General features: G+C 40.6%; 1 protein-coding gene across 1 annotated transcript in view; it reads right to left on the bottom strand.

The window, feature by feature from the left end:
- The window catches only part of SLC35D2 (solute carrier family 35 member D2), an 89,688-nt gene that overhangs the window by 22,380 nt on the left and 51,590 nt on the right, over positions 1 to 15,718 (bottom strand). Inside the window, 1 exon segment of the mRNA XM_045289435.1 lies at positions 1,211 to 1,259. Within this exon segment, the coding sequence (XP_045145370.1) occupies positions 1,211 to 1,259 (49 nt within the window).

The following is a 15,718-nucleotide window of genomic DNA, read 5'->3' as shown; positions in this document are numbered from 1 at the left end:
TGAAGTAGGAACCCTCCTCCACTGCTGGTGGTCATGTAGATTTGTACAGCCACTGTGGAAAGCAATTTGGAGATACTTAAAGAAAATGGAAATTGATCTACCTTATGACCCAGTCATCCCTCTACTGGGCATATACCCAGAGGAGGTACCAAATAAAACATGACCAGTCATTTGTGCTCCAATGTTTATTGCGGCACAATTCACAATTGCAAAGATTGGAAACAGCCTAAGTTTCCATCGATAGACAAGTGGATTAGTAAACTCTGGCACATACACACAACGGAGTACTATGCAGCACTGAAAACACAGATAATCACACGAAACATGTCGTTTCATTGAAAGAGTTGGAAGGAATCATGTTAAGCGAGGTAAGCCAATCTCAAAAGGACAGGTATAACATGGGTCCCCTGAGGTAAGTACAATCAGCATGGCAGGAATCGAAGAATAAACACTTATCTTGCAATAAATGAGTGGAAGCATAGGTAGTGGGGGTGGCGGTAGGGGCGGGGGACAGACCACACCCAGGGAGGTACATGTGAGTCCAACATAAAGAAGGGGAAAGGAGGAAGGAGCAGGGAGAATCAGGGTGGGGAGAAACTGAAATGATGTCATGGGGGGAACAAGGCACTAATCCACCCAGGGGGAGAGTATGGGTTGTGTCCCCACAAAACTGAAATGTGCATACAGACCCCACCATGATGCGCCAAACCAAAAGGGCAATGTAACACATGGAGGAATCCACAAAAACACTGGACTATATGCCCAGCCCCAACCAGAATCAGCCTGACCCCCACCATGGAAGGGATTACCACAGAGAATGAAAATAGACCATCTGGTGAGGGAAAGGAACCGACCTACCATACCCAGAAGGAAGCTGAAGCAAAGGAAGGGGGTGAAAGGGAGTGGAGCACACCCTGGCCCACCAAGCCCTGAGGACAATAGCCCCACTCAGAGCAGCCAATGTACAAAGAGGACCATATGGCCAGCCCCACTGAGAGATGCGACATCCTGCACTGACCCACAGCCCTACATGGGACAACACTGGAGACAGTGTGGGATGCGTGACCGAGCCGACCCCACCACACCAAGGCAAAATGCTAAAGGCCTGCAAAAGAACAGCAAGGGGAGCAAAACCAGGAAGTCCCAAGGGAGAATCAAAAATAGACTTTGGGGCCAGGGCGTGGCACCCCATCAGACTCGAGTGTAAAACACCCTAAAGGTCAACAAACAGACCTTGAACTATGTACAGGCTTTGCTTTCTTTTTTTTCCTTTATTTCTTCTTTTAGATTTTGTATGTCATTGGCTTTTGTTGTTGTTGCTGCTATCATTGCTTTGTTTTTCTGTGTCACTTCGTTTGGCGTTGTCAAGATTTTCTTGCATATTATTATCTCTGCAGGTCTATCTAGATAAGATAGGCTGGATAAACAATGTGGAGAAGACAACAACAGGACCAATGGTTCTGGGGGGCCACGGGAGAGTGGAAGGTGGGGGAAGGGAAGTGGTGTTAACCAACCCAGGGACAAGGGAACAATGAGTGATTCATAACCAGTGGCAAGAAGGGAGTGGGAGGACTGGTAGGGAGTGATCAAGGGTAATGTAAGGGAGAGAAATTCCTCCCTTATGAATGAAGGCTGAGCATGATAGTGGGACAAGAGGAAAGCAAAGGAAGGCTGAGCATGATAGTGGGACAAGAGGAAAGCAAAAGGAAATAAAAGAAAGAAGCAGGAGGCAAAAGGCATACATAGAGGCTTAAATACAGGCATGTGCATATGTAAATATATGTATATGATGATGATGATGGGGAAATAGATCTATGTGCATATATTTATAGGTTTAGTAGTAGGATAGCAGATGGACATGGGGCCTCCACTCACGTACTCCCTCAGTACAAGTACACTTTGCTCTACTAAACAGACATTCCATGATACCCACCTTCCCGACATGATCACTGAAGACAAATGTGTGCATAAGTAAATGTGGTGAAGAAAGCTGATGGTGCCTGGCTATCAAAAGATATAGCACCTGGGGTCTTAAAAGCTTGAAGGTAAACAAGTGGTCATCTAGCTCAGAAGCAACAAAGCCCACATGGAAGAAGCACACCAACCTGTGTGATCACGAGGTGTTGAAGGGCTCAGGTAGCAGACACCAAAAAACAAAAATCATCATTGTGTGCTCACCTTCCCCATACAAACACTGAAGACAAATGTGTGCATAAGCAAGTGTGGTGAAGAAGGCTGATGGTGCCCAGCAATTGATAGATAAAGTATCTGGGGTCTTACAGGCTTGAAGGTAAACAAGTGGCCGGCCATCGAGCTCAGAAGCAACAAAGCCCACATGGAAGAAGCACACCATCCTATGTGATCATGAGGGGTTGAAGGGACCAGGTATCAAGCTCCAAAGAACAAAAAATCATATCATCGTGAATGAGGGGGAGTGCAGGGTGGGGACCTAATGCCCATGTGTAGGCAACTGGACATCCCTTACCGAGGGGTAACAATGAGGAGACGAGTCACTCAGGGTGCAGTGTAACATCGATGAAACACACAACTTTTCTCTAGTTCTTAAATGCTTCCTACCTACCCCCCTGCCATCATGATCCTGATTCTATCTTACATACTTGGTTAGACCAGAGGATGTACAGTGGTGCCGATAGGAATTGGAAACAGGGACTCCAGGACAGATGAACCCCTCAGGACCAGTGGTGAGAGTGGTGATACCGGGAGTGTGGGGGGAGGGTGGGATAGAAAGGGGGAACCGATTACAAGGATCTACATATAACCTCCTCCATGAGGGATGGACAACAGTAAAGTGGGTGAAAGGAGACATCGGACAGTGTAAGATAAGATAAAATAATAATTATTTATAAATTATCATGGGTTCATGAGAGAGGGGGGAGTGGGGAGGGAAAGGGGGAAAAAAAGAAAAATAAGGAGCTGATTCCAAGAACCCAAGCGGAAGGCAAATGTTCTGAGAATGATGAGGGCAAAAGATGTACAAATGTGCTTTACACAACTGATGTATGTATGAATTGTGATGAGTTGTACAAGCCCCCAATAAAATGATTAAAAATAAATAAACTGCTAATCAAATGAACATAAATGCTCTTAGGTTTACACAACATTATAGATTTATAAATGAGTGAGGGTACATATAAATTGAACTTGAAAGCTCAAGAAAGTCTAATTTTAAAAATTCTTACAATTTTAATAAGCTCATAATCATATGAAGTCTTGAGGACTATCTATAAACAATCTTTTTACCCAGAAAATGAATATATGAAAACATTCAACTGTCTACTCCTCTGGGGCTTATTGGTTAAAGGTAAAAACCCCACAGCAAACGCCCTGGACAAGCTGTTGTTGTTAGGTGCCATAGAGTCTAAAGGCGTCTAGGTGTAAACAGAACAAAGAACTTTCCAGTCCTGCACCATTGTTCTGCTTGAGCCCATTGCTGCAGCTAATGTGTTAATCCATCTGCTGGAGGGTCTTGCCCTGTTTCGTTGCTCTTCTACCTTAACCAGCATGATATTCTTTGCCACGGACTGGTCTCTCCTGATAACATGACCAGAGTATGTGAGGCAAAGTCTCCGTAGCCTTGCTTCTCAGGATCACTCTGGTTGTGTTTCTCTCAAGACATGTTTGTGTGTTTGTTCTTTTGGCAGTCCGTGGTACTTCGCCAACACCATCATTCAAACGCATTGAGTTCAACAAAATAACGGAAAAAATTAGCAGATGAGGGTACAGTCAAGGCTCTCAATTCAACTGAGGGACACAGAAAAGCCTCTTAAGCGCTTCTTAAATTTTAATGTAACCTGAAATAAAGGCATTGTAGATATTGTTTATTTTTACCCTTGCTTAAAAAATGCACGTCAAGTTTCTAAACACTCAATGTTTTCTGCCATGTTGCATTGTGCTAAAATCACTCTTGCCTGTATTCAGAATTGGTAAATCTAAAAATCTCATGATTAATCCACTATGAACATAGGCAAGCAGGACAGCTGGGCAGAACAAGAGCTTCCCCTGACCTTCTGAAGATTCAGCTGGCAATCAAGCGTCCTTATTAACCCATGGCAACTAAATGGAAAGGCTACACTTTTTAGCGAAACCATCTGATAGCTTCTAGGAGGATGAATAGAATACCACTACCAATCTGTATTGGAAGCAATACAAGCAGACCCAACCCCTGGCTTTTAAATCGGTTCACAGGCAGCATGTAAAATCTGTACAATGAATAAGACTGTAGACGTGACACCTTCAAATTATGGTATTGGTATAGAAGAGTGACATACTGTAGACTACCAGAAGAACAAATCATTCTCTCTCGGATGAAGTAGAGCCAGAATGTTCCTTAGAAGAGAAGATGGAGAGACATATTTTGGACATGTTCTCAAGAGAAACCAGTCCCTGGAAAAAGAAGCCATGCTTGGTCAAGTGAGACGGACTGACACATAGTGCAACAATGGAGGATGCTGCAGGGCAGGGCAGTGTTTCCTTCTGTTGGACAGAGGGTCACAATGAGTCAGAACTAATTGGATGGCACCTAACAACAACAATAACAGATTCAAAGTTGTAGGTTGCCCTTGGGATGGCTCTGACTCATGGTGAACCTGGGGTATATAAAACATTGCCTGGTCCTGCAGTACCCTCACAATTTTGGTTACTTTTGAGCCCATTTGGACAACTGTTGTGTCGGTCCATCTCATGGCGGGTTTCCTTCGCGTTTGCTCAAGTACAGTACGCTTAATTGTTTTAGAGACAATCGATTTCTAGAGTCACAAGGTTGCACACAGAGTAAAGTACTGGCTATTAACCAAAGGACTGATGATTCAAGTCTAATCAGAGGTAGCTGAGAAGAAAAGCCTGGCAAGGCACTTCCAAAATCTCCCAGGCATTGAAAACCCTATGCAGCACAGCTCTGCTCTCAACACAAGGGGCACCACGAGGTCCACTTTGACGGCAACTGGCACCAGTCATCGGTTTCGATATACAAATAGCTGCCGACATATTGGCTTGGTTAAGGCCTGGGCTTTCACACACAAGCACCTCCAAAAAATCAATACGTAGGAAATGTCACCATGTTTACCACTTAAAATGTAAACCTCCACATGACAACAATTTCAGCATTCACTCAATCACGCACTCAATGCCATTGAATCATTCTGATTTATAGAGACCCTACAGGACAGCGTTAAACTATCCTGTGTGCTTCTGAGCAGGAAGTCTCACTTTTCTCCCTTGGAGCACCTGGTAAAGGTTGAACTGTTGACCTGGCAGTTAGCAGCCAAACATGTAACCCACTACGCCACCCAACCTGCTTCACCTTACAATCAGTGGATTAATATAATGCACAATTATCTTAAAGCATCACTATGTCTTGGTAACTTTTTTGTCAACCTGTATTTTTTATATCATATTATCGTCTATATACGTTAAAAGATAATAGCACGTATATTTGCTACACATTTATTCAACCTACAGATTTCTGGCTTACAGATGCCCCTGGAGTGCAGATAAGCCAGTGAAAACTCTTGGACTAGACCCCTACTCAAAGGTTTCTTCTTTATTTCCTTCCTGGAATGGGTAAATAAGAATCTAAGTTTTTAATGAACAAACAAAAGCATTATGTCATCAAGTTCATGTTGAAATGAGAAAGTTTATTCAAAAGTTCATAGATGGTTATGGGAATAGCAAGGAAAAACACTGGTCTAAGTCAGGGTGATATGGATTGGGTTTTTTTTGTTTTTTAATCAGAGAGGATAGGTGTTTTGACAAATGGTGACTCCAAATTTATTTCATTCATATATGTATAAGAAAGAGTTTTATATCAAAGAGCAATTGTATATTGAGAAAACATCCCAGCCCAGTCCAGATCAAGTCCTTAAGCTTGATATTAGCTTATATGTCTAATACTAGTCCATAAATTCCTTTTAGACTCACGCAGCACATACAATGGTGCCAAATGAAGGAAGATCACAGGCTGGTGGATGAAAGTTCTTGTGGATCCAATGGCAGTGAAAGCATTTCCAAGACTCTTGCTGCCATCAATGTGACTCATGTGTCTTGGCAAAAGGAATGTTAAGAAAAGAGAGAGTGTGTATGTCCTGCCTCCAGGGAGGAAGAGAAGAAGTTCCCAGAATCCTCATGAGAAGGCCACACCCACAAGGAAACATCAGGCTGTGACCTGATTGACAGGCTAGATTCCAACCCTTCACATTTAATATCTTCAAGTTGACATGAGCAAACTAGACACAGTTGACTAAATGTGTGCTTCCAGCAATAGCTCAGTACCCTAAAGGAAATCAGAAGAGTTGTGATGTTAGATGTTGATGCTGTAATTGTTCAGCCTGACAAGCAGTCAAAACCTGTGGCAACTGATTGAATAACCCAACCGGATGGGATTGAACAACAGAATTATATATGAATGGATATATTGGAATGTGTAAGATATGTCAATAAAACTATTATAAAAATAAATACATGAAATAAATAAACCTGTGATAATTCTGGAGGAAATTGCTGAGGGTGCTATTATTTCTGCAAATGAAAATAATTAAATTGACACTGTAATGTCTGATGCAATGACAAAGGCTGGAAGAAAGGGTGTCATCCCAATAAAAGATGGAAAAAAACATTGAAACATGAATAAGAAATTATTGAAGGCATGAAGTCTGACTGAGGTTATATTTCCCCATATTTTATTAATATAGCCAAAGGTCAAAAATGTGAATTCCAGGATGCCTGTGTTATATTAAGTGAAAAGGTCCAGTCTCTTGTCCAGTCTAGGATCAGTCTATTGTACCTGCTCTTGAAATTGCCAATGCTGATGATAAGCCTGTGGTCATAATTGCTGAAGATGCTGAGGAAGAAGCTGTAAATACCCTCGTTTGGAATAGGCTAACCATTGGTCTTCAGGTCGTAGCAGTCAAAGCACCAGGTTTTGGTGATAATAGAAAGAACGACCTTAAAGACATAGCAATTGCTACTGGTGGTGCAGTGTTTGGAGAGGAGGGATTGACCTTGAATCTTGAAGACATTCAGCCTCATGACAGGAAAAGTTGGAGAGGTCATTGTGACCAAAGGTGATGCCAGGCTCTTGAAAGGATAAGGTGACAATGCTCAATTGGAAAAGAGTTTTCAAGAACTCATTGAGCAGTTGGATAGCACACTAATAAATATGAAAGGGGAAAATGCAATGAATGTTTGGCAAAACTTCCAGAAGTGAATGTAAAGACAGAGTTACTGCTGCTCTCAATGCAACACGAGCTGCTGTTGAAGAAGGCACGGTTCTTGGAGGTGATTGTGCTCTGCTCCAGTGCATTACGGTCTGGGACTCATGAACTCCAACAAAGGAAGATCAAAACAGTGTTACAGAGATGATTAAAAAACAACTCATAATCCCTACAATCACCATTGCTGAAGATGCAGGTGTTGAAGATGCAGTGATCGTCGAGAAAATTATGCAGAGTTCCTCAGAAGTTGGTTATGATGCTATGACTGGAGAGTGTGTGAATATGGTAGAAAAGGGAATCACTGATCCAACCAAGCTCGGAAGAACTCCTTTGTTGGATTCTGCTGGAGTAGCCTCTCGGCTGACCATAGCAGAATTGTAGTCACAGAAACTCCTAAAGACGAGAAGGACTCTGGCATGGGTGGGAAAGTGGAATGGGAGGTGGCAGGTTCTAGTTCTTAGACTAGTGCCTTGCCATTTCTTGATGAACTATGACAGGAAACAGGCAGTGTTTCTCGCCAATAACTTAAGAGAAGTAAGTTCATGAAGAAAATGACTGAAGAAAAGACTGGCAGATATTTCAAGGAAATCACTATAACGATCAGTTACTGGCTTCATTTGACAATATATAATGGCTTATTTCTGTCATTGTCCATTCCTACAGATAATTTATTTTATTCTTTTGAATAAGAAAAAATATTCGTTCATTCCTGATACTGGGTGCCAATATATTGCTTTCCACTGCAATCACCGAGGCATTCTTACTAATATTCTGTTAAAACCAGGATTTTAGTGCTTGCCATCACTAGATGAGAAATTAAGAAGCAGCCTTTCTGTGGAGTAAGAATAAATAAATGTGTACAAAGTAGAGAAATAGCCAATTATGTAACTACCTTTCTGTAATAAAACCTTGTTTAAAGTCATCTCTTCATTTTTCCATTAGCTACCAGAAATAAACGAAGCCAACTGAAGGGGCTGGGGATTGGGCATATTTATAATATATTCAATCAACAGTATTTCATGGTTCTTTATTTCTAATAAAGGACATTTTAAAAGAAAGAAGCAACCTTGGTGAATCTTGTGGGAACAATAAAAACAGTGTTGATGCCTGGTTATAAAGAAAACAAAGAGACAAGCAAACAAACCAAGCTGGAACTTTTCCCACAAATTCTTGAAGGGAAAGACACCATTGGCAGGTTAAACATTAAATCAGAAACAGCTAAAGAGAGTGTTCTGGAGCTGGAAGATACACATTAGTGTTTTTACGGGATGAGACTATATCACCACAATTAAAAGCAAGCTTGAGAATTAACTGTTTTAGTTCATTGACATTAGTGCTACAACATTGTAATATAGGAAATTATATTCAGAGGGAAAAAAATCCTGCGATAAGTATGTAAGTATGTAATTCTAAGTTTCAGACTGGCAACTCTTATGCTGCAGGAGAACTTTCCATAGAAAGTTGAAAAAGCACAGCTGAAGAGAATACTTTACAGAGCAAATAAAACATATATTTTCATTTGATTTAATAGATGCAATAGGCTTCTAATTATTTATGGTTTCTTACCCCAAAAAACAGGAAAGAAGAAACTGTATGATAAATAGAATGTTCTTCCACTGGTTGAATTCAGTGGCCTATAATTTAAAAAAAAGAAAAGAAAACTAAACATTAGATCAATAATAATTCAGTTTAAGTTCTAGGCTTTATCAAATGATGCCTTTTACCACAGGAACCATCTTTCCAATCTGAACACACAATTTTAAAAATCCTAAATACTATCAGTTGTGTGGCTGTGGGTAAGTCATTTTTCCTTCTTGGACTTCAGCTACAGTTTACAAGATGAAGATTTTTTTAATTCCTCCAAAGATTGATACCAAGATAAATGTCATTGTTTAGAACAGTGGTTCTCAACCTTCCTAATGTCATGACCCTTTAATGTTCCTCATGTTGTGGTGACCCCCCCCCGAAGCATAATATTATTTCGTTACTTCATCACTGTAATTTTGCTACTGTTATAAATCGGGTGACCCCTGTGAAAGGGTTGTTTGACACCCCCCTCCCCCAAATGGGTCATGACCCACAGGTTGAGAAGCTTTAGGTGGCAAGTGAAAAATAATCGCTAATTTTGTTGAAGCTACAGTTAAAGTTTTACTAATGTGTTGTCACAAAATCAGGATTAGGTTTGCCACTTAGAAGAAAGTCTATTACCAATTTAGTCATGTTGGCTAAACCATTGCTCAAGAATCTGAAAATGCTTAGGAAGAATCAGGAAGAAACTAACTACTATTTACTACTTAAAAAGCAATCACATAATTGAAGTAGAATTGGTAGAGGACAGAAAAATCTAGGACTGTCCTGCTGTTTCTGCTGTCCAGGAACTTAATCCTTAAGTGGAAAAATAAAATTCACCTTTTTGAAATGCGATGTAACTAGAAAAAGGAGTGCTTTATTTAGGTAACTCATTATCTGAACATACATATGTGCTGAAATGTACTTGCTATTAAATATTTTGCTAGCCAGGTCTCAATGTCTCTATATATTTAAAACTGTTTATATACTTCTTATTTTATAATCTAGATTTTAAAACAAAAATGAAGTTTTTGTTTTAAAATATAATTCTCATCCATGGCCACGGAGCCAATTCAGATGCATAGCAACCCTGTAGGTCAGAGTAGACCCGTCCCGTAGGGTTTCTAAGGCTCTAAGTATGTACGGAAGCAGACGGCCACTTCTTTCTCTTGACGATGGACTGAAGCCATGGTCTCTATTGCAGTTGAATCCTTTAACCACTGAGCCAATTAGTAAAACTTTGTCATATATCATTGACATTATAATACTTTCCCCATATCTCTTATTTAAAAGATATACATTAATAATTGATAACTATAGAACTTAATTAATAGGCCTCTAGGAGAGGGGACACTGTACCACTCTGTGTATATGTTTGAAAATTTTCATTATTAAGCATATTTTAAAGAAAATACTTATGAAATAAAAGATATAAATTTATCTTATGGCAAACCCCATGCCAATCAAGGAAAGAGAAAGTACCTAAGATAATTGAAGGCAAACAATATATGCTAAAACAGAGACCAAAACAAACACTATGAAAAACACCCAGAGTCTGTGTGTCTGAGTCCGAAATTAAAACAGAACTGCCAATAAGAGAGAAACGTAAATCTAATCTTCAAAGCAAGAGTAGAAAGACATTACTTACTCAATGAGCTTCAAAATTTTTACTCACAGTTAAAAAAACAAAACTACATACCACTGACATCAGATAAACTGTTGAATTCTATTTCATTGTTTTAAAAAAAACATTTGATCTAAAAACACTGATCTAAATATTGGTAGATTTAAAGAATGATGAGCCTCTTAAATAGCAAGGCTTTTTTGTAAGATAATGAGTTGTTTTACAGAAAAAAACATAGTGTAGCACATTTATTTGAAAGCTCGGAAAATAATTACTGATGAATACCAATAAGGTACTTCTTCTTTAGACTTACACTTCCAGCCAAATTATGTTAAAATATGACTCTTTCATTCTAACAGCATGCAGTGCACTTCTGCGATTTATCCCTGGTTATCGACTGCAACACACTCAGCACGTTTGGATTAGTGCTGCGATTCAAGTTACGAAAAGAAAGATCAACTAGCTACGTATTTTCCGAGGGTCTCATTTGTTAACAAGAAGAGCTCTCATCACTGGCTTTGTAGATCCGAGGTAGAATCAAGTCCTGCCACTAGACAGATGGGCGGTCCAGTGCAAGGTTCAGGAGTGTGTTCCTAGCACAGTGAGACACACACTCCAGTTTCACCACAATCCCTGATGTGCTCCATCTCTGCTAGTCCCAGTCAACCAGGAAAAATGATTCCTCAACTGTAAGGCTTATAGCGATAGGAAAAGTTGGCCTTTTCTCTATTCATCAACCAAGCCACACTTCAAAATTTAAATGCAATCTTATACTGCAGTCTAGCAAACCTAAGTTGCTTCTTTATTGTGTTTGGTTCAAGACTTAAAATAGATTCAGCCATGATTAAAATGATTATTTAGAAAGCTTTCTTCCTGATTCCAGTCAACACAATGCAGAACCATGTCCGGTAGGGGAGAGCTCACCATCTTTCCTACAGGGTGCTTGCCTTGCTCTTGCTGACGGCATTACTGGCTCCCTCTTGGGCACCTCTTGACATACTATTGGTCAAGCGAAAACACAGGCACACTTTTCACTTATTGACTTATCTTCTTTTTGCAGAAGGCTTGCTTTTAGAGTTACAAATATCTATTTTTTCTAGTTACAATTTTTATGATAGATTCTTTTCACTTAGCCTGTCTATTTAGCTCTCTGGTCCATCTGGAATTTCAGTGAATAGTACTCATGCAACGGGGCTCTCGGGAACACGAAGAAACTTCTGAAGAGAAAGAAACTGACAGAGGCATCCTAGGAGCCCAATCTAATGGACTTGACCAGATGGGATCTTCCAGCACCTGCAAACCGGAATGTGAGCATGAGCCTCTCCTAGGACACCAGGCTCTCACGCATTACAGTCTCTTAAACTTTCGAAGATGACTTTCCATACGTGAAGGAAAAAACCACCGACACACATTTTTTATATATAAATTAAATAACAGAGATTGGAAAGGATATGCTTTCAGAGCAAGACCTGTGGTCCTTGGGAAGTTGTATAAATGCTACCTCCTAGATTTTGTATGTGTGAAAGGAGAAAAGATCATTATTTTTTCCTCTAAGGGTTGAGAGAATGCAATGAGATAGTGCATACATAATGCTACAAATACCTGACAGGAGTCCTCAATAAATATTAGCCCTGGCAGCATAGTGGTTACAAGAGGGCTATGAAGCACAAAGTCAGCAGTTTGAAACCACCAGCCCCTCAGAGGGAGAAAGAGAAGGCATTCTACTCCAGTTCAGACTGACACACAGGGACAACTCCAGCCTGTCCTACAGAGTTGCTAATAAGTCAGAAACAACTGATGGCTCTCTCACGGCGACCCTCTAGGACAGGGTAGAAGTGCCCCTGTGGGTTTCCAAGACTGTTAACTCTTTACAGGAATAGATAAAGCCCTGCCTTTCTCCCAAGGAGCAGCTGGTGGTTTGGAACTTCAGACCGTGTGGCTCACAGCCCAACAACCACTATACCACCAGGGCACTAGTGACCTTATCGTTCTGACACGAAAACCCCAGACTCAGCCACTGCCACTGAGTCAATTCTGACTCCCAGCAACTTTAGTAGAATTTCCAAGACTGTAAATTATTGTATTTTTACTTTTTATTCTGAATTAGATAAAGGCTTCCACGTCAGATAATCAGAATTAGAGAAAGGTTTGCATGTCAGATACTCATTTTATATTCAACAACTTAAATGACTTGTCAAACCTCTCAAGAACTTGCAATGCCCTCCAACCTTTTTCTTCTCATTTCTTCCTCTTGTAGGATATTATCTGCCCATCTCCTGAACAAACACCCACCTACCAACCTATTGCCTTCCTCTCCCAACCATCAAAATCTGTCTCTTGTGATATGAAAAACTTTTATCTTTATTTTCTCCTTTTAATAATGACTTCATATAATGTTTGTCCTTTTGTGATTGACTCATGTCACTCAGCATTACGTTCTCCAAGTCCATCCAGCTCATGAGATGCTTCAAAATTTCACCATTCTTCTCTAGCAGTGTGTAATATTCCATGGTGTGTATGCACCAAAGTTTACGTATCCTTTCTCCCACTGATGCTATGGGGGAAGAGTGCTTTGACGACCATGGGTGTGCGTTACCTGCTCCTCTCACAGCTCTTGCTTCTTTTAGATATAAACTGGGGAACGGGATTGCTGCGTCAGAGCATCTCGATTCCCAGCTGCGGGAAGAGGCACTACACCACTTGCCACGGTGGCTGCACAGCTTGACAGTCCCACCAGCAGTGTACCAGGGTTCCACTCTCGCAGTCGTCTCCAGAACCTATTTTCTGTCTTGTGTGAACTTTGGTACATTATCATGGTTTTGATTTGCATTTTTAATGGCTAGAAATTATGAGCATTTCTTCACAAGTTTGTTGGCAGCCTGGGTATCTTCTTTGGTGAACTGTCTGATCATGTCCTCTGTCCATTTTTTAATTGGGTTGTGTTTTTCTTCTTGAGATGTTGAGGTTTTCTATAGATTTTAGATTTCTATAGATTTTAGAGATCAGTCCCTCGTCAAATAAATTGTTGCTGAAAATCTTTAGCCAGTTTGTGGGTTCTCTTTTTACCCCTTTGATGCACAGAAGTGTCTCATTGAGGGCTTTCACCTTGAGACATTTGGGGTAGATTGTTGTTTTCTAACTCCGGGTTTTCACACATTTCGTTCACTTTGTCGTCTTCAGTTACACCTGGAGACCTGTTCAGCTCTTTCAATTTGGCATTTCTTCCTTTCACTTTAGTTACTCTACATTCAAGAACAAGTTTCAAAGTCTCTTTTAACATCCGCGTTGGTCTTTTTGTCCTTTCCTGACTTTTCAGCGAGCTTTTCCTTTAATGGCTGTTTGCAGCTGTGTCTTCTCATTTGCATCAGGCCCCATTGGCCAATGAGGGCTCTGAAAGCCGGACTCCATCCACATCACGGAGGTGGGCTCTTCCCAGTCATATTTTTAATGCCTTCTACCCTGAGAGACTCATCTTCCAGCAATATACCAATGCACAATGTCCTGTGCTATTAACACGGTCTCCAATGGACTTGTTCTTCCAGAATTATCTTGCCGGGTCCCCTTGCCTAGTCTTAGTCTGGAAGCCTCCCTAAAACCAGTGAAATAGTTTGAATTTGAAATCCAGAGAGCATAGCATTACAATAATTTGCAAGCCACCATACTACAACAAACCGACAAGGAGTGGCTATTTTTAACTAACTCCCAGGTGTCTAGAAAAGCCTGCTCACAGAGGTCTTGCCAAATGTGTTGTGGGGGATAACAAACATTTTATTTTCATGCATTCTCTTGGTAATACTTGTTATCTATACATGTTTCATTTCATTGAATACTAAAGGTTTTATAGCAGCTCACCTGTTGAAGGTCCCCCGTAGAGGCACTAATAACAAATGTTGGCATAATCATGAAGCAGGCATTGTAGAAAAGCACGCCATACTTCCCTAGCTCCTGCAAAGACAACAACCAAAAAAAGTCCTCGCTCCGCTTTCAGACTATGAAACATCCTATTTCCTGAGTTCATTTATACAACCAGCTATTCGTGCAGCATTATGATAGGGATTCTGGCCACTGAGGCACTGTTGTACTGGACTATTTTCAGGAAATCTGCGACATGAAATGCTTCATCTTCCTCTAAAATTACAGAAAAGATGATGGAGATGGATGTTCTTTGAAGTTCCAAGAATTCCTATCTCTCATCATGTTTTTAAATGCTGTATTATTCAAAATGAAATGTCTGGAACAAAATAAAGACATTAATATGCAAATGGAAATAGAACTCCTCAAAAAGTAAGTGGTTGTCCTTTAAAGAGTAGCAGGCCGAAAACACCAGGTAGTTCCCTTTCCAATCTTGCATACACTGATTTTTCACTTCAATGGCTACACCCCTTCTCTACCATTATCAAAAAAAAATAATCACATTGTAATTGTTAAGAGGTTTTGAAAATCTGCCACCATCGCCAGACAATGACCCTGTAGGAAAAAAAAATGATGACGATAAAAACAGCAACATAAATAAAGTTTTGGAACAAAGAAACATATGCCTTCCTCATCTTCTAGTGCTTCGGGTAACAGTTGGCTGGGGTAGGGATGAGGGCTTCGGGCCTCCAGAGGATAAGCAGCCCTATTAAATCCAGGTCTTGGGAAGGAGAGCTTATCACCGAGCAGCCCCTCACAATTCGGAAAGGCAGCAATTTAGGAAAAGCCTATAAAGACAGCTGGCCAGGACCAATGGTCTATAGTGTAGTGTCATATAGACTCTATACCATAGATCTCATTCCTCAAGCAAAACTTGAGACAAAGCAAGATCCATGTCACAGCAGCTGATGTCAAAGCTGTTGTCTATTAACCCTCATTCCCTGATTCTCAAACTAGAGGTGCTCTCAGAAGACCACTCCCCTTGACTGCCAATTGGTCACTGAAGATGTTAGTACATTTTAAGAATAACTATCGGTTACCAGGGCTGAGGACAGATCAAAATAGGGAGGAATTACTTCATGGGTAGAGAGTTTCCGATGGGGTTATGGAAGTGTTTTGGAAGTAAATAGTATTAGTTGCATTATTCTTTTTTGAGGCACTGCCTTTCCAAAGAAAGACTGCGCTTTTTAGATATTCTGACCTTCTTTCACTCAAAAATGTCACAGGATTAAGGAGTAACAAGCCCTTATGGAGGTAATTTAGAATGTATAGATCCTGTCAATGTAAATCAATCACATGCCAACTTTTCGCATTTGTTTGCCTCCCTCATATCATGCCTGAGGTTAGAATCTAACCGTTAGATTCCAGGTGGAAAAGCGGGGGG

This window comes from Echinops telfairi, unplaced genomic scaffold (assembly GCF_000313985.2).
Source record: "Echinops telfairi isolate 266 unplaced genomic scaffold, ASM31398v2 ScPeMD7_27;HRSCAF=92, whole genome shotgun sequence".
NCBI lineage: Eukaryota > Metazoa > Chordata > Mammalia > Afrosoricida > Tenrecidae > Echinops > Echinops telfairi.
The sequence above is the reverse complement of the archived record's forward strand: the minus strand, read 5'-3'. Positions and strand labels throughout refer to the sequence as shown.